This window comes from Phaenicophaeus curvirostris, chromosome 1 (assembly GCF_032191515.1).
Source record: "Phaenicophaeus curvirostris isolate KB17595 chromosome 1, BPBGC_Pcur_1.0, whole genome shotgun sequence".
Lineage (NCBI taxonomy): Eukaryota > Metazoa > Chordata > Aves > Cuculiformes > Cuculidae > Phaenicophaeus > Phaenicophaeus curvirostris.
In genome coordinates, this window is record NC_091392.1 from 4,358,576 (window position 1) to 4,377,046 (window position 18,471).

The 18,471-nt window shown below is 43.5% G+C and overlaps 1 protein-coding gene across 1 annotated transcript in view; it reads right to left on the bottom strand.

Moving 5' to 3' along the window:
* The window catches only part of ITIH5 (inter-alpha-trypsin inhibitor heavy chain 5), a 50,648-nt gene that overhangs the window by 8,602 nt on the left and 23,575 nt on the right, over positions 1–18,471 (bottom strand). Inside the window, exons 8-11 of the mRNA XM_069868116.1 lie at positions 7,272–7,443; positions 4,570–4,879; positions 1,340–1,893; positions 917–967 (exon numbers count right to left, since the gene is read on the bottom strand). Of these exons, the coding sequence (XP_069724217.1) occupies positions 917–967; positions 1,340–1,893; positions 4,570–4,879; positions 7,272–7,443 (1,087 nt within the window). The remainder of the gene's footprint in view (positions 1–916; positions 968–1,339; positions 1,894–4,569; positions 4,880–7,271; positions 7,444–18,471) is intronic.

Sequence of the window (18,471 nt, forward strand, 5' to 3'; positions counted from 1 at the left end):
CCAGGACATACCACATTCTGCTTTGTTTTTCACAGTTTATTCTATTTTGTTTTGTTTTTCTCATAGAAGGGGTTGAGTTTTTAATGAAAACTCAAAACCCAAAGCAGTCTAAGTGAAAATCAGGATATTTTCTTCCTAGAAGATAATTTCATTGATTTATGGGGAATTGTTGTGCAGGTGTTTTATACCCATCTTCTCCATATTCTGTTGTGAGGCTAGAAGCTCCACAGCACACAAAAATGTGTCCTCTAACCAAGAACTTCTGCATGGGCACACCTTACACTAAGCCTTCCCAGTCTTCAATATCAGATTGAAGCAGTCAGCAGCAGATTTTAAACAATCTCACAACTTTAATTTTTCACCTAACATATCAACTATCAGATAGTTGTTATTAATAAAAAGACAAGCCAAGCCCCTACTTTTTAAGGTAAATTTGACCTTATCCAGTGAAATTCAAGTCTAAATTCTTGACTAGGCTTATTCTTCAGTGTTCAGTGTGTGAAAAGGATGTTAAGTAGAGGTGCAGAACCAACAGAGAAACAGAAAAACACTATATTTTTTTCCCCTTCAATAACACATTTTATGTTTCAGCAGCATTACTTCACAAAATGTTTTCTGACCATTTCTAGTAAAGACAGAACGTGTTTCCTGTTCTTCCCTAATCTACAGAAGTGTTAGCATGGGGATCAAGTGTTACAGATCATCTGCCTTGATATGTTTCCTCACACTTCTTCTCATTACTGATCCTCTCTGTATTTTGTTGTTGTTCTAATTTTCCTCGTTCCTTTTCAGGTCTAGTAAATAGGATTTGGGGTGTTCCGTCGGGATGGCTATAATGCAGTGGCATGCAACCGAGGTTTCCATAAATCAACCACTATTATTTTGGATTATGAAAGGCAAAAAAATAGGCACTGACCTGAAGTTTTGGAGATTCTAATTCTTTGTTTATCTTGATGTTTGCGTATACCTAGAAGTGGGGAGGTAAGACTGTTACAATTACTTATTAGGCAGAAGAAAGAGACATAGTATAATAACGTTCTCAAAATATTACTCAGAACATATTCCTGTAACTATTATAGTTTGTTTCATTTAGAATACCCATTTGTCTTCAATAGTTTCTAGAGAGCAGTAAGTGCTTCAAGGGGGAAAGTCGGGTGCCTAAAAGGTTTACTTAAGTTCATCCAACCCATAATTAGCAACATCAATATAAAAATCTCAGCTTCCTGTTTACCACCCCTTGGTCCATTGTCTAGATCATCCCTATTGCCAAAGTTAGCCATGAGACGTTACCTATGCAACAAGTTTTCACACCAGCACACGGTTGTTTTTTCTCTCGTACCTGGTGGTGCCTTGTGTCCCTGCAAGCTCTGCAACTTTTCACCAATGCCATCCGTAGAAGGGTGGATAAACTCTTCTTGAGGTGGTTCTGAATGAAGCCCAGCCTCTCTCATCTTCAGAACAGTGAAGGGAGTCACAAAATTATAAGTCAGAGCCATTGACTTGGCTTTCTCCATCAAAGAGTCTTTTTCCTGATCGTCATCACTCTTCAGCCGAGAGTTAAGCAATTCCTTGATGGTGAGGTAACTCCATGCCCTCTCAATGTAATTTTTATCACCTTTGTCATCTTCCAGGCCAGGGACACCTCTGATGTCATTCCTGCTTGGCAGGTCAATAGCCACATCTGTTTTGAGGAGGATGTACTTCTTGGAGTTGCTAGCAGTCACCTCCACGTGGAGACTCTCTGAGGAGTGGTTGATGAGTTTGCCGGCTATGATAATTTCAGAGCCATTGAAGTAGTTAGGGAAGAAGTTCTGGGTGACTTGCTCCACATTGTCCTCAGAGTAATCAACACGGATGTCAGAGAGAAGGGGTGTTCCTATTTCATCATAGAACCTTAAACAAAGACGCATTTCTCAGCATTAGTACAGTTCATTCAAGTTTATGCACAGACTCTTGCACTTGTGCCCAGCCAAGGATACACTCAGACTATCTAATATGGCTCCTAAGACATTCAGGGGTTCCAGCTATGAGCCCCCGAATTTAACTGCTGGACCCACTGTAACAGGGCCCAGAGAGACAGGGGAGTGTCTACCCTCTAGATATTTTTAGAATTTAAATGGACAAGGGCCTGAGAAACCTCATCTAAATTTGAAGTTAACTCTTCTGTGAGCAGAAGGCTGGATTACGTGACCTCCAGAGGCCCCTTTCAAACAAAATTATCCTCTGTCTTTTAAGTATGTTCAGAAGCATCCCAGCATGGCCTGGCTGTCACCTACCTTCTACTATGATTCCAGAGCTCTGCAAGGAGATATTTGGAACCATTTAAGTTTGCTTAAGAGGACCCATCCACTAAAAGTAATTTCTTGGCTTCCTACCCTCACAGAAAGCATCCTAGTTACTCTTCAAAATGTACTTAGATGAGATGCTGTTACCCACATTTTTCTAGTGGTGTTATGCATGGTATTCCAGAGCCAGAAACTATAAGACCAAGACATCAGGTCTTCCAAAGCTGGCGACTTTCTGAACTAAACCTTCTGTACCACTGTAAGACCATCCCAAGTTTTTGCTTGGGCTGATCAGTGTAGGACAGGCAGGAATACAGTTTTCTGGAGGCCAAAGGAGAAAGTAAATCAAGAAAGAATCAAGAAGGAATCTCACTATGCGTCCATAAATGAGGGCATTTCCAAGTAACGGAGGAATCCTAACCAATAAATACATGCAGTCTAGCAGAAGAGGACTCACTGCTACCTTACTGCTAATTTTCTGTTGGAGCAAGACACAGCTTCCATGACACCAGAGAGCTTAACCCTGTAATGCCTTGTTAAAGTGACCTACCATCCTTCTGCGAACACCTTGCACTGGACAGACCAGAAAGCCTTTACAAGGGGTCAAAACCTAAGTTTACAGTACTTTGTTTTCCCTGCAGTAATGTCCTTTTGATAGATCTTCCCAAGCTACTCCAAGAATGCCATATTTCCCATTTAAATGCCAGACTTCTTGTCTCTTGGCAAGTCATTTGTGTCTAATTTGGTAAATAAACAAAGAATTGGCCTCAGCCCTTTTTTAATTCAAGCTGCATTTATTTTTCACATCTGCTTAAACAGATTGTCTGGAAGCTAGAGTCACACTTTCTGTGTTATTCTCTTGCCAAGGAAACCCAAAGCCTGAATTGGTTGAGTTTCTTTTAAAATCTTTCTAAGCACTCAGTGTCTTTGACACAGACCTAATCATATTTTACAACAAGAGTGAATTAAACCTGATAACACTCCACGAAATAACTCCAGAGTTGTAACAAATGTTGGAATTGGAGATACAACCTGTCCTATAGTACAACTCAAGGATCACAAAAATCAGGAACGACACTGGCACCCATGTAGATTTTCACTCCAACAGTGATTGGAATTGGCCTCTGGAAAGTGATTACGTTTTTCTGTTTAAATTTGGCATTAGATGCCAAATCGGTTTGCCATCAACGAGCTTGATAAACAGTGAACTGTTTATCAGACAGAGGTGTTTGAACAAGTTCTTGCAATGCTGGCTTCCTGCAGCCTGATCGATCAGCACATCCTTCATGTGCCAGAGAACACCATTTGCTATCCAAAATACATGTTCTGAGGAGCAAATGACATGGGTGGAGTGGCAGATGGATCCACAAAATTTGGCCTAAAAGGAAGACCCTCTTGTCCATGCCTAACTACCACAGAAAGAAAAGCTCTTGTGGAAGGTGCATGACCTCATTGCTCCAGATGAATTAGACATCAGCAAGGTAAGAGGTCTCTGCTCAATGACTGTCTCTTTGGGGTTTCTGAGGTTCAAAACAATAACATTTGGGGAGTGAAAGGCAAGCATTTTTTTGCCTGAAAATACTGACACCTGCCTGACATTTTAGACAGAGCTGTGATTCAGATACCTTTTGCTGTTCCTTACTAGGATCTTTCTTCCCTTGGAGTACAGCTGCCTGATCACAGAAAGGGAACATAATCTCTGGTCCTACTGAATTATGAGGATTACAGGAAACTTATTAGGATCCTGGGTTACAAAGAATGAGGGAATTAAACTACTACATGATCATTGCAGGAATGATCTTTGTGTGGTTTTCAAAGTTGAAAATTTTGGAGTTTGGCCATAATATTATCTTTTTCAAAAAATAAAGAACGAATTTTCTGCCCCAAACTGGGATCTCCAGTCCCGAGCCCCTCCACATTGTTTATGTTGTCAATTTGAAGCAAGCAATGCATCCTTTCCTCCCTTTGTCCACCTTTGTCCTTCAACACTCACACCTCCCATCTCTTCATATTCATGTGCACAAAACAACTATCTGTATTAAGGAAACAAATGCCTTGTTTTGAGGGCTGGGAAGCTCTAGTACACCTCAGGGGGTCTACTAAGAAAAAGATAATTTGTGGGTAGGCCTCCTCACTATCTGAGAATACTCTACCCCTTCTCAACAAGACCTGAGCCCCAAAGAAACTCCCATCTCTTGTGATGTCTCCTTACAGGATTTTCATTCCCAAAACTCTTGCCCAGAGAACCCAACACAGGTATAAGGACAGAAAAAGCAGAACAAACCCTTTGAGGTGGCTGGCTGCATCCTCATCCTCCTGGAAAAGCCTTGTCATGCCACAGTTCTCCAATGCCATCCTCTCCAGCAGTTTCTGGTCCACATCATTGCCAATGCCAATGGTGAAGAGGCAGAATTTATCACGTATGGCATCCTTGGTGTTGCTGAGGATTTTGGAAGACTGCGTTTCCCCAACAGTGGGCCTCCCATCCGTGAGGAAGATGATCAGAGAGACGCTCCTAGCATCAATGTCGTTCTGAGCAATGTAATCATTTAGCAGCTTTGCACCAGTCTGGATAGCACCATTAATATTAGTCCCTGGGAAGGTACCAGAGTGATTAGCTCACTTTTCTTTCTAAAATCAGTACAAATAACTTCTCTATGCTCCCTTTAGTATGACAACAGCTTCTCTGTTCATTGGGACATTCCTTTTCTCTAGATGAGGTTGCACTAGCCCTTTAACTCAGTTCTGCTCTGTTACTCAGCACCAGTTTGGGATAGGGATTTGTAGACTTAGGAACTGAACTATAAATTGCAGTTTATTATGTGAAATTGCTGTATCCTTGAATGTCCAGATGTACAATAATGAACTCTGGTAAGCCGAGTCACAGAACCTACCATGTTCTGCAGGTACATATAAAACCTGTTAAACTTAATTACAGGACTCTCTCAAATGATATCTGATTTAGGAAAACAACCTCTGCTCACTTTGTCTGAAGAGCCCAAGACTTGGAGAAAGGGGAAAAACCTTCTAATGGGAAAAAAAGTTTAAAAGAAAGATAAATGGTTTTGTTAGCTGAGGAGTGTTTTTTCATAAAACAACTGCCTAGCAAAGAATGGAGCTGCCTGAAGTGGGGAGAGAGGGAGAAAACAGAAAATAAATGAGGGCGTAGATGTACTTCAGAAGAATGAAAAAGTTCCAAACCTACTGCGTGTTCAGAAAAAAAGAAAGCAGGAAAATCAGTACAGGAGTCTCCTTGCTTCATGTATTTCCTGTGCTACTTAAAGCAAAGAGGGATTGATTGTGGCACCTTTGTAAGATTAGTATGTCTGGGTTAAAACAGTTCATGCACCTAGAAACTCTGCATGCACAACTCCAGTGGCTGTAGCAAGATGAGGAACAGGAAAGGGGCTAAGACTTCTGAAAAGTCCTTAAAATCCAGACCGTATTTTTTGCAAAATCCATTTTGCAAAACCCTGCACCTAAATATCCAAATTCTCTCACAGTCTCCATCCAGACCCAACATTTCAAAGAGAATTTTTTTCCAAGAAACAAAAGAAAACCATCCCATGTGACAGATGATAGAGTCATTTCAAACCCAGCCACAGCAGGGAAGATATAAAGCACTAAAAACTGCCTTCTCACACATGCAATAATATTTAAAGCAACATTTTGTTCCCACTTCTTTGTCGTGTGAGTATGACGCAGCAGCGTAAGCACAACATGCTCTTCATGTATGTAATCTGTGAGCCTGAGTGCATTTGTTTTCACTGGAAGATATTCAAGCAACAACACCTTTATAGGGAAAATGCAGAATTAGCCAAAAGTGAAGGACCACTGGCCTGTAGTGGAGAATTACTGCACCTTCCAGTTGAACTTAAGTTAATAATTTCCTTTTATTTCTATTCTCTGGCAGGTTCATGAGCAAACTCAGCTGGCTCCTGCAGAGCTCTTCTGGCATTTCAGACATAAAAAGTTTTGTACTCTGAGTTTAGTCCCATTATCAGTAATTGTTTAACTGGGCAGGTCCCTTGACCACTTCCTAAACCTTTCCTCTCACAACACAGTACGACAAACCATCCTGTTTCCTGTGTTTTTCCATCAGAATTTCCTTTGCTAGGAATGGTCACTGCTCAGGGGCAGCCATGGGAAGGCCTTGTCTGACCTTCAGCAAGCTGTGACTGCTTCCATGGGGAAATATTTGCATAGGTCATTTTGCAGTGGTCTGTTTCCCTGAGGAGTCCTCAGCTAGGATGGGCACAGCTGCCAAAGTATATTTGATCGCAAACCTCCCTATGTTTTTTTTTTTTATTATTCTAGTGTCCATAGCCTCATAGAAAGCCACCGAATCAAATTCAAAATCTTGCCTGCACTCTGCCACCATTATGGGGTCTCCTCCTCTCCCCTTTTTCCTCCTGGCAACAAGGTACAAGCAAAAAAGGACAAGAAATTAATTCTTAGACGTCATTCTGGCTGCTCTTTGGTAGAGAGACATAGAAGACAGCACTAGGCGAGAAACTCACTCTTACAGAAGATAATCCCACAGCCCACACTGGGTAGTTCATCCTTGGAGTTTCCAGCCCAGATAAAACCCTGTGCCTACTGTTATTTTGCACAGGCTTTCAGAAACTACACAAGTCCTGGGCCTGTGTGTCCTTCACCAGGATGTGGTATTTTTGCCTCTGCCCTGAAGAAATAACCTTGAGAACTTTCCCTCTCTGAGTATCTCACCAGATAAACAGAAGAATGGGTCCAACTTGGCTTTAATAAACATATGACCAGACCTGGGGACACCTTCCCACCATGTACGCTGCACATATCCTTCTGCCACATAACCCTGAGTGGAGGCAGAGTAGGGTACTTCTTGTCCCATGACCTAAGTCTCAATATCTTTTTATTGATTCATGCTACAGGACCACATTCACCTCTCCATTCTGATGTAGGTAATTGGATAGCAAAATTAATCCCATTCATATCTCTGGGTCATACCTCCAGTAGGTGACATGTTATGAATGTACTTTTTGGCATCTCTTATGTTATTTGGAGTAACTGGAACCAGTCGGTCCTGCTGCCAAACCTTTATTCGGTTGGAGAAACCAATGATATTGAAGTGGTCTTCAGGCCTTAGGTCCTGGAGAATTGTGAAGAGAGCTTCTTTGGTCTGGAAAGAGAAGAAACCAGTAGGCACAACTGTCACTGCTTTAGCAGGCAAGAATTTATCCTTAAGATGAACTTACAGGTATTTCCACATTGCCAGTTTGGCTCATGAGGACAACTGTGATGTCTTTCCTTGACCTCTGTGGTGCCAGCTGCTACGCAGATATAAAACAAAACAACTCTTGCCCCAAAGATCGTGCAAAGCTGTGAGAGATGCACCTTGACCTAACTAAGCTTAAAAATCATGCATGAAATTACAATTAAAGTTCCCATTGACTGTGAAAACCATGCCCTGAGCTAAAGGGATACTGAATAATATTGACAAATGCCAAATGCCTCATGGAGTTCTTCCAGAGCCTTCCAGACTTGTTGTAAGTCGTGTATGGTTAAAAATGTTAAGTATTTATAAATATTTCAAGGATGCAATTGCTCTGTTTGTAATTAGAATACTGATTGGCATTTACTTACTCCAATGAATGGTTCCAGCAGTTAACAAATATTTAAGCTACTAATGAATGGATAAGATGATACAAACAGGAGTCCTGACTAGTCACTGCAAACTCTACCTGTTGGTCAGTTTTGTGCCAGGCATACTGTTTTTCCAGCTATATGTCAACATATATAGAGAGACAGAAAAGAGAAAGCTCTGGGGAGATCTTATAGCAGCCTTCCAGTACCTGAAGAGAGCCTACAAGAAAGTTGAGGAGCAACTTTTTACAAGGGCATGGAGTGATAGAATGAGGGGGAGTGGCTTTAAATTGGTAAGGGGGAAGATTTACATCAGATATTAGGAAGAAATTCTTCATGATGAGGGTGGTGAGGCACTGGAACAGGTTGCCCAGGGAAGTCGTGGATGTTGCCTCCCTGGAAGTGTTCAAGGTTGGACAGGGCCTTAAGCACCCTAGTCTAATGGGAAGCATCCCTTGCTGTGGCAGGGGTGTTGGAACTCAAAGATCTTTAAGATCCTTTTAAACCCAAACCATTTTATGATTCTATGATTATATTGCTCTCCTGTTCATCATCCTGTGTAAATTTTGGCAACCAGAGTGAGGAAAGCTGGTATCAAGATGAGTTCATAGCAAGAGAGGTTAAGGTTCCTGCATAGAAGACATATCACTGAGGATAAGCCAACAGAAAGAGTGCAGATGTGTTCAGTTCTCCCCAGTTGATTTAGCAGCCATGCAGCTGTGTTAACATGGAGACAAACTTCAGCTTAGTAAGAAGACTAGCTGAGAGATGTCGCAAAGCAGCATGCAAACATATCCTATATTTGGATGCAAAACACATGGGAAGCGTATGAGACAATATCTGTAAGTAGAGGAATCAGCAGCTTTTCAGGTTTGCCCCTTCTTGGCATCATTAAGCCTTTCAAATTCCAAGGAAAGCTATGCAGAAAATAATATGATGGCCTCATCAGCATTCAGAGGTTTCTTTTATGTCTATCAGGGAAATATATGATGGTCTTGTCCAGAAAAAAAGTAAAAAAAGTAGTCAGTTCTGCTGTAAACCACATATTTCTAGGCCTGATGTTGCTATGTAAAGACAGTTTGGAAATGAGCTAAAAGGACTGGTCAAGCTGTGTCATCAATATCCCTCTGGATTCTGCATTGAAGCTGATGATGCAATGATGCAACTGCAAACAAATTACCCACCGCAGTGAAATCTCTAATCCTCCCAGCTGGTGACTTGGTTTACAGTTCATCTGAAGTTAAGGGGAATATTTCCCATAGCTTCAAATATTTTTGAAGCCAGGTCTGGCATCCTTCCCTGACTCTTTGTCCTCTGTACAAATCATTTTCCTCTGTAGGGATTGCAGGATTCATCCTTCCATTTGCTTAGCTGGAACATTGCTCCACGTCTTGCTGCTGTGCATTTTATGAATATTTCATAGATGAGAATACTAAACTGAATGCTGGTGGAGGAGGCTCTTTAAAAGAGAAGGGGATAATCCCACTAGGTTCACATCACGATGTGCACCAAATAAACCTTCAATAACACTAATGCCTGTCCCAAACATAGGGGCTGCCTCCCTAGTCTAACAGTCCATAGAGAGCTTGCTAAGATGAGGTAATTAGCCATTATTTGAAAAAGAAGGGAGGGTTTAATACTCTCTCATCTTGCCTTTTACAATAGCCTTTATATAGCAAAAGTGCAGCAGATACTACATAACATCACACTTCAGAGGGACCCTCAAACGTTCACAGTCCCTCTTTACAGAAGTGAAAACCAAGACACAGACAACTTTAGTAATGACATCAAGGGCACAAATAGAGAGCTTCCAAAACTTGGAGTTGCCAGCTCTTGATCCTGTAGATCAAACTATCTCTCACGCACGTGCAGAGGGGCAAAGCAGCAATCCCACAGTGCAGAAAAGGGCTCTTGGATTTAATTCACGATAACAAGACTGGCCCATGCATTTGTTCCTCAAAAAGTGGGATGAAAATAAGCAGAAAGTGAAAATGGAGGAGCTTCTATAATGTGTGAGTGTGGTCAGGCCTTCACACCAACCTCTGCTGAAGGAAATTTTGGGCAGCATGTTAAGGCGAGAAACAATGAGATCACAAACAGCTCCCAATGTGCAACATCTCTCCTCCACTCCCCACCAGAGCAGGGCAGAGAGGAACAGAGGTGCCTAGAAGCAAAGATTTGTTAAGAAACTCCCCAAGTCTCATTATCTCTGATTATAATTAACGTTGCTTGACAATTTTGTAATTGCTGTTACAAAACCCCTCTTTTCATTTTCTTGCAATTCTGTCAAGCTGCACTTTTCTCAGAGGGATTTATTGGGCCCAAACCTCTCTGTTGTTTCTGAGAACAAGGCAAGAGGAAAAATAATCTGGCTTTGGCCTTTTTGCAGAGAAAACGCATCTCACCTCCAGTATGCTCAGAAATTCCTTTCAACATTCTTGCCAGTGTTCAGCCAAAGGAAAAGGAGAAACAGTGCAGAGCAGCAGTGTAATTTATGTGTACACAGCATCCAAGATAGAATTGCAAAGGGGTCTGGAGGGAACAGAAGCAAACTTTCCTAGAAAACCAGCACTTCCCCACACCCTCATACAGGGGCCAATTGTGAGACTAGGACCATCTCTCTCTCTCCCTGTTTCATTCTCTCTTTCCCTTGCCACTCTTTTTTTTGAGTCAGTTTTTCCAAGGAAAAAGTTCTGTCATATTTTAATGTGTGTGCACAGACAGCCTGGATTCTGGCATCTCTATCATGTGCTTGCTTTTGCAATTAAAAAAAAATAAAATAAAAAAAAAGCACTTTGAATTTGTGCAGTATATACATACAAATATATGCACCAGGGTGTGTACGTGCACATGGTTTTGCTCCAAAGCAAACTGAATGAGGGAGGCCAGATGGTTCATTCTCCCATAGCTTTTACCTCATTCCCAGTAAATATAAAGGGTGGGATTCAGCTTTCCCAACTCAGTCATCAGAAAACTGGGCATTGCATCTGATCCCTGTCTAGGCAGGGAAAAACACCTCCAGAGAGTAACACATCCCATCTGTTTTGGATAGGGTTTAGGATGGGCTGAGTCACTATCTGGAAATGCCTGTCGTCCGGCACTGCCTCCAAGAGGCTGAGCAGCTCAGCCATAGAGAAGATGCGACTCACCTCAAGACCTCATCCTGCTCAGTCCTGAGCATTATAGCGCTTAGTGAAACTAAAAGGAGCTGTACTGGCTCTCCATCTCTCCCAGAGTGCTCTGAATTGCCCACCTCGTCCTGCGTGTTTCTATCTCTCCTCCCAGCCTATAACGACCTCCAGGTTTATACTTGAAGACTGCAGTCCTTACAGTGTGGCGATACACACTTTGCTACCAATATCCCTCACCCATAAATAGGCTGCGAGAGAGACGTGACTTCCCTCCAGAGGGCTGGATATGATTCAGGAGCTGGCAGACAAAAGCAACTTTAAACAAGGAGAATCTATTAGTGTAAGTGCACTGCTTGAAACCCTTAAGCGCAGCTATGATTGAGTGATCTTGATGCCCAGCCCTCTCTTCCAGTTTCCACCAGGCCCCAGGCAAGGATTTGCGAAGTTCTTCGTGCAGAGTGTGCCTGGCAACAGCTTCAGTCAGGAAACAGAAGCAGGTTTCTCATTCTGGCCTTGTAAGGCCACAGCTGGAACTTCTGGCTCAGAGGAACCAAGGGCTGAGGCTGCCGTGGGATTCCCAAGCTGCTCTGCTGTGGATAGGGACCTTGCACTTCCACTCCTGACTGGCCCCAGTGAGTCATTGCACTGAAACTCATGCCAAAGGCACTCTGCTGCAAGGCAGAAAATTAACCATTTCTTCCCTGGTGAGGGCCAGATCAGTCCTTCACGGCTGTGCCTACAACACTAACTCATTTTGGGGATAAGCTGGGCACAGGTCTAACCCACTCTCACCAAAGAAGTCCAGTTAAAGGGTCAAGCGCCCTTGTTCCAGGCACTGTAAGGTGAAACACTTCTCCCAGATTGTTTGCGTGAGTAGATGCATTTTTGTCTGGAGGCTGGAACAACGATTAAAGGAGAAGATGCCAGGAAGCAGCAATACAGAATATAACTGAAAAATAATCCATTTTTGCCAGTCAGGAAGAGTTTCTAGCTGTCAGAGAGCAGTTTAAAATCAGGATTTAAAAGGTAACTCAGTGAAGGAAGATCCCTCTATTTTCCTCAAATTAGCATGGGTGAAGTTGAGCTGAAAGGTGGAGACTGGACCACTGCTGCAGTGCATCACATTTCAGAAATTATGAGAAGCTGAAGACAGACTCGCACCATCTAAATGACTGATGTCCAGACAGTGTCTCCTCAAGCTTACAAGATCAGAGACAAGCCAGCTCCCAGCCACCACTCTGTCTTCAGTGTCACCTCCACACTGATACATGAACGTGCAATACTGCTGATGCTTTTCTGGTCCTTGCTTGCTGAGGGCGCTGCCAAGATGATTTGGGGCTGTACAACCCCCAGCAAGAGCAGGAAGAGAAGTCCCTCAGCTACATTCTAGTTCGGCTGTGAATTGTCACCTTTGTACCTGGCCCCTGTGACAGACCTGACTTTGCTTAAACACTGGTGGAACAAAGCATGGGAAGAGGCACACTCCTGTGGGAGAGCAGGGAGCCTTCAGCCTTTTCTTGGGTCAAAGAGCTGCCTCAGAGACATCTGGGATGATGTCAGTCCATCTGGGTACCTTTTAGGAGAAACCCAAGTCTCAGTGACATTTCTCTCACAGTCTCTTGGTTGTTTGAGGAGCAGGGTGAGGGTTAAGCCTGTCTACCCTGGAAACTGTGCAGTTCAAAGGGAAGACAATGTGTGGTTGTTAGATGCCATGTCATTGCCAGGCACTGGCTCTGCTATGAAGCAAGGGGGGAATTCAAACGCCTCATTATAATGCACATCCCAAGCCCACGTATTAAAACTTTCCATTGCCTAGGAGCACTTGTAAGTGCTTCATCTTAGGCCCACATCCTCTGTGCAAGCTTCATGCCAGCCCATTAAAAGAAATTATGAAAAGGCTTTCAGTTCAAGCTGAATCCAATTCTGTATGGATAGTGGGTCTCTGCGGCACTGCAGTGTCACTTGGACCTTCTTAGAAACAGCTTCCAGATACAGAGGGAGCTCTCCCAGCACCCACGCTGCCTGTGCCTCTGAGATCACTTGGCAATCCTCAGCTGCACTCTGCACACCCAACCAGAGCTGGCAACTGCCCTCCAAACAGCTGGCAATGAGACATGGACACAAGTGACAGCCCCTTTCCAGCTTCAGCCAGCACCAGGGAACAGCACAGGCTTGAGATCAGTCAAAAGAGCATGGCTAGCACGAAGGAAAGCATTCACCACCAAAATCTTTGGCAGCACCCATCAGCTGAAAGTGCTGCATGAGGACAATCCGCAGAGAGCAGACATGGGACCATCTGCAACCATGTACTGAAGGATGTCGCAGCCAGAAGACAAAATTTCAGTAGGCTTTACTTTGTCCTTCCAGATCCTCTGTGAGAGACCGTACTTGACAAGGAAGGAGCTGAAGCACAAGATGTAAGCTCAAAGGGAATCAGGAACCCACAGCTCTGTCCAAGGAGTCAGAAACCAGACCAGATCTTGTAGAGCAAGGAGAAAAGTGCAAGTAAATATGTTGCTTGGCAGAACACTGCAAGGAAGTATAGGAAACAAAACCAGAAGAGCTCCCCCTCCACTTCAATATCCTCTACATTTTGGTTCATACCTTTGGTTCATACCCTTTCCAAACATGCACAGGCAAAAGATAAAAAGGTCCAGATCTGGCTTTTCCAAGCTACAACATCCATATCTGTCCAAATCTGCTCACAGTCTGTCAGACAAATTAATACTGCGGATTAAAGAAAGGCTGGCATCAAAATCGCATCTGAAGTAGCGCTATTGAGATCCAACAAGGTACAGCTATAGACTTGATTTGGGATCCAGTAGCCAAGGGAAAGGCATGTGAACTCCACTACCATTTTACAGGGAGGAGCTGAGGTACAGTGAGAGCAAAGCTTCAGGCAGCATCATTCCTGATGAGGTTTGAAGCCACATCTTAAGAGTTTTACTCGCTTCTATGTCGCTTCTGCCTACATAATGCAAATCACATGCCAGTTGCCAGCAAAAAGGCCTTCTGTACCAAAACCCCAGGTTTCAACCCAAAAGTGTATTCTTGGATTTTTGTACCTTCCTTCATCCCCTTTTGGGGGAGGACAATCTGCCCTTTCTTCCTCTGCAGGGAACTCTCTGCAGCTCAGCGACTCCTCACCCTCTCCTTGTCAATGTATCATTGTGCTTTCTTCCAGGCAGACACTGATCGTGTAACCAAGGAAAACTCCTTCACAATTCTGGACAACAAGCATTTTGTTTTACACTGCCACTGCCCTGTGATGGGAGGGAGTTTGGTCGTAAGACTCTGGACAATAAAAATCTGTCTCCAGCCCATGGTCCAGTCTCTCCCGCCTAAATATCATAGATCCCTTACAAAAACTTGATTTGAAGGTTTCCTGTCTGAAAATAAATTCACCACCACTGAGAGGAACTGTTTCTATTGCCTTTTCTGAAGAAAGTTTTCCATTTAACATCGAGAAAACCACTCAGATCCATATTCACTCAGGGCATTTAAACACTGGATTTCTGCTCAGTGGAAGATAAAACTGTTTTCAAGGACGTGGATAAGTTTAGCTATCACTTGGGGTAACTCACTTCTCTTGCATCCAACAGAACACTGAGGATAAATACATGAAAAAATGAAAGATGATCTGATTTCTCAAGAACTGGAGTATCACGTGCCTAGAGGGCAGGGTACATGCTCAAACTTTGTAGTCTCATTGCAGTGTTGAGGATATAAATAAATGCCTATACAAAGATTTAAGGAGGCAAGTTCTTATCAGCACCAAGCATCATTAATTCAGGTCTTTCTGTAGTGTGGATTACATTTGGACTGGTAAATGTTTCTGTACAGTAAGAAAAAGGGAAAAGCTTAAATGTTGCTCCACAATGCCATACCAAAATAATCCTACTGGAAACAACAGGGCTACTCAGGCAGGCAACCGGACTGACACAGCAGCATATGAAGGCCACATTCTTGTCTTGTACTTAGCTCATTTTAAGCAGGATCACATTCTGTAGCATGCCCGTCTGACATTCAAACCCCCACCCTGTCAACATAACAAAAAATTTCCATGGAGATAGCAGCAAAAAGGTCACCACCAAGGGGAAAGTGCCCCATGCCCTCAATGCAGAGCTTGGCACCTCTCCCTCTGCCCATCCTCAGCAGACGGAGTTAGTCCCAGCACATAACTGTTCCAACAACTTGAGGTTTTCATTCTCCATCATACAGATCAGCTGCTGATACAGTGCTGGGAAGATTTAATATGCTCAAGAAGCTGTCCACAGCACATCCCCTCAATTTCAGCAACAATTAGCTGCTACGTTACATAGCAGGATTTGGGCTGAGACCCAGGTTGCTCTGCTTTTCTTGTTGATTACCCTCCATTCTTCATCATGTAGCCACTCTCTCATGCCAGTCAGCAGCCTGGCAGGCTTGCAGTTTTCTAGCTCCTTCTTAGAAGATCCTACCTGTGTGCATAAGCACCGGGAGAGATGTGTTGCTTCTTAACAGGTCTGTGTTTCCTCTCCATGGAGGGAAGACCAGCAGGGGTTATTTCTACGTGAAAAGGAGTGCTGTACTTCTACAGAGATGAGGCATCTGTTACCTCTCTGCAGAGGCTGTGACTCTGCAGCCACCTCCTCTCACAGCCCTGATGCTTTTTCCTTTGACTATGATATCTCCTGCTTTTAAATGTGACTTCCCCATTTTCATCTCCTGTGAGGGATGGAAGTTGATAGTTGTTGGTTGGTTGGAGCAAAGACCCAGCACTTTTGCTCAGGATTACAATTAAGCAGTACGAGAACACTGAATTGTTCTTTGAAAAAAAGCAAACTTGCCTGTTTTCCCACCTAAGAGTCTGACACAGAGCCCTTGCAGTCCTCCAATACCTGTTCCCCTTCCTTTTTTCCGTATCTCTAAATCCCCTCAGCATCTCCAGCTACAGGATCTCCACTCCTTCCCACAGATCTCTGCCTTCAGCCCTTCCCCCTGCTCTCTTCCATCTCAAGCCCCTGCCTCAGGCATGAGCACAGGCCAAGCCTTTGCCCAAAACTCTGCAGAAAAGAGAGAAGATGTTTTGGGGAAGATGAAGTCACTGTATCAAGGGTAACTACCCAAGCAAAATCTCTCTCCTCATGACACGGACCCCTCATTCCTAAGGGACCTCAAGTTACATCATGGAGACCTCAGAGTCAGAACTGCATGTGAACACTGATGATTTCATTCAGTGATATAATAGAAGACCCCACTCCAGCAGCTTTCACACAGGGTCCCACAAGCACTTCTGAGCTTCAACTGCTCTTCACAGTTAGAAACAGACTGTCCCAGTTGAGCAATGTATAGAGCAGACTCTCTATTAGGGTGAAGGGGTATTGGAAATAGCACTGTTGTTGCAAGCACTGTTAAACTAATAACTTAAGTTGGCAAAGACTAAATGGCAAGTGTCATTTAGACTTGGGGGATGTCATACAGCCAGAAGCCCAGCCTTGGGCTTGGCAGCTAAACAGACAAGTCTTTTCAAAGATAGAAGCACAGACAAAGAGAACAACCTACCTAAGTTCACATAACAGATCCATGATGAAAATATGAATAGAAGCTAGGTCTGGCTTCTAGGCATTGCTCCAGCAACTGGAAAATCACAATTCCAGCTTAGAAAGGCCTGTTAAAGAAATGCAGATGTATAACTACACACAGAGGCACGTGTATGCCAGAACCTTGAGAAAACTAACAGGCTTTAATGGCTCTGACCATCTCCACCTGGGGCCTCCACCCACACTCCTGCACATTTAAGCTCCAGCCTGGGCCCTCAAGTCCTAGTCTGAGCTTCAGACTAAAGTTTATAGCTGTTCCCTAGATTTGTCACAGCTCTACCTGGTCATAGACTTCAATGACCCGGTCCATGCAGTGACTACTCAGCTTGATTCAGCCTCTTCCCTTTTCACTATGGACTTGTCTGGTGATCACTAGGCTGTTTCTGTGGCTTCAGTAGCACCTGTTTTCGACTCATCCTTTGATGAATTCGATAACGATACAATTAAACTCCCTGGGATGACTCTCAGTGTCTTCACAGGGTTTCAGTTCAAGCCCCAGCAGCGTCTCCATGCTAAACTCTGCACTTGCTTTTGCACCCTGTTTACTCTGAATCCGATTAAAAGGCTTGCCATTTATAGGTGGTCTGGGGTTTTCCTGGGAAATTCTCTGTACCTCTACTGCCTCATCATGGAGCAAATCATATCGGGGCATGTTGGCTGTTAGTCTTGATACTAGAAGCAGATGCTCTCTCTCCTGAATATTTGAGGGCACCTTGCTCTGAAAGTTACTGGTTTCTCTGTACGACCTTGTCGTTTGTAAGTTTTAGGGTTTGGGGAAGGCAGATTATTTTGCTGCATGACAAGTACTTGAATCTTTCTTGGAAGCTGGGCTGTAGTAGTTCCTATATTCCATATTCACAACTACAGAGAAGACTGAGATGACACTGCTGTTGTGTATTCCCAAGCAGGAGGCAGCTGCATGAAGTTGTCGGTGGTGCTGGAGGCACTGCAGGCAGTTCTGTGCTCGTTCAGCTTATTGCTTTCCAATAGAAATGGAAAAGCTGAAGAAACTTTCCTCTTCACAGCAGCTTTATAGACTGTAGTTAAAAGAACTGTAATTAAAATCAGCATTTTTTCCAAAGACCCTTGGTGATTTAAAGTAGTTCTCTGGGGCAGCAGCTATTATTTGGACTAGCAATCAACAGAAGTCAGTGGCGTTTGGCACATGAACGCTGAGTGCTCAGGTGCTAGTCTGCTGTCTCACCACCCTGAAACTACTCAAATGGAGACTGTGTGCCAAGGCACAGAGGTTTAGGGACACACATACATATAAGGAACACAGGCACTCAGAAGCTCTCAGACAGTGTGGGTCACAGATCAAGGGTACCGACAGTATCGCTTGGATGGATGCAGGCAAATAACCTGAAACATTTGCAAATACACAGCAGGTCCCAGCTTCAGTTGAGCTCCTCCTAGCACAATTAACCTCAAAGAAATTACAGGCTGGCACGCTACTGTTGACAAGCTGCCAGACCTGCGGTGTAGCCAACTGTTTAACCGAGTGTGTGGGCATTTATTGCCTGTGGGAAAGGTAAGGTGAAATGAATCTGTGGTTGAAACAACTACTTTTTACCATGTGTCTGCAAAACATCTGAAAATCCATCCTCATGTGCACGCATTCATAGCTTGGGATGTTCCTGATGTATAATACTGAACTGAAGGCTGATAAAAGTCCTTTTTAACCATGTTTAGTGAAGCTGGGGATAATCATGGTAATCACAAGGTGGTGAACCTATAACCAGCCCCTCTTTCTCCTAGTTATATCAATGTAAAATTGTTATGTTCCACTCCACCTCTAAAGCCAAAGGTATCATAAAAATCAGCAGCTCAGACTGCCGAAAGGGCAAATAA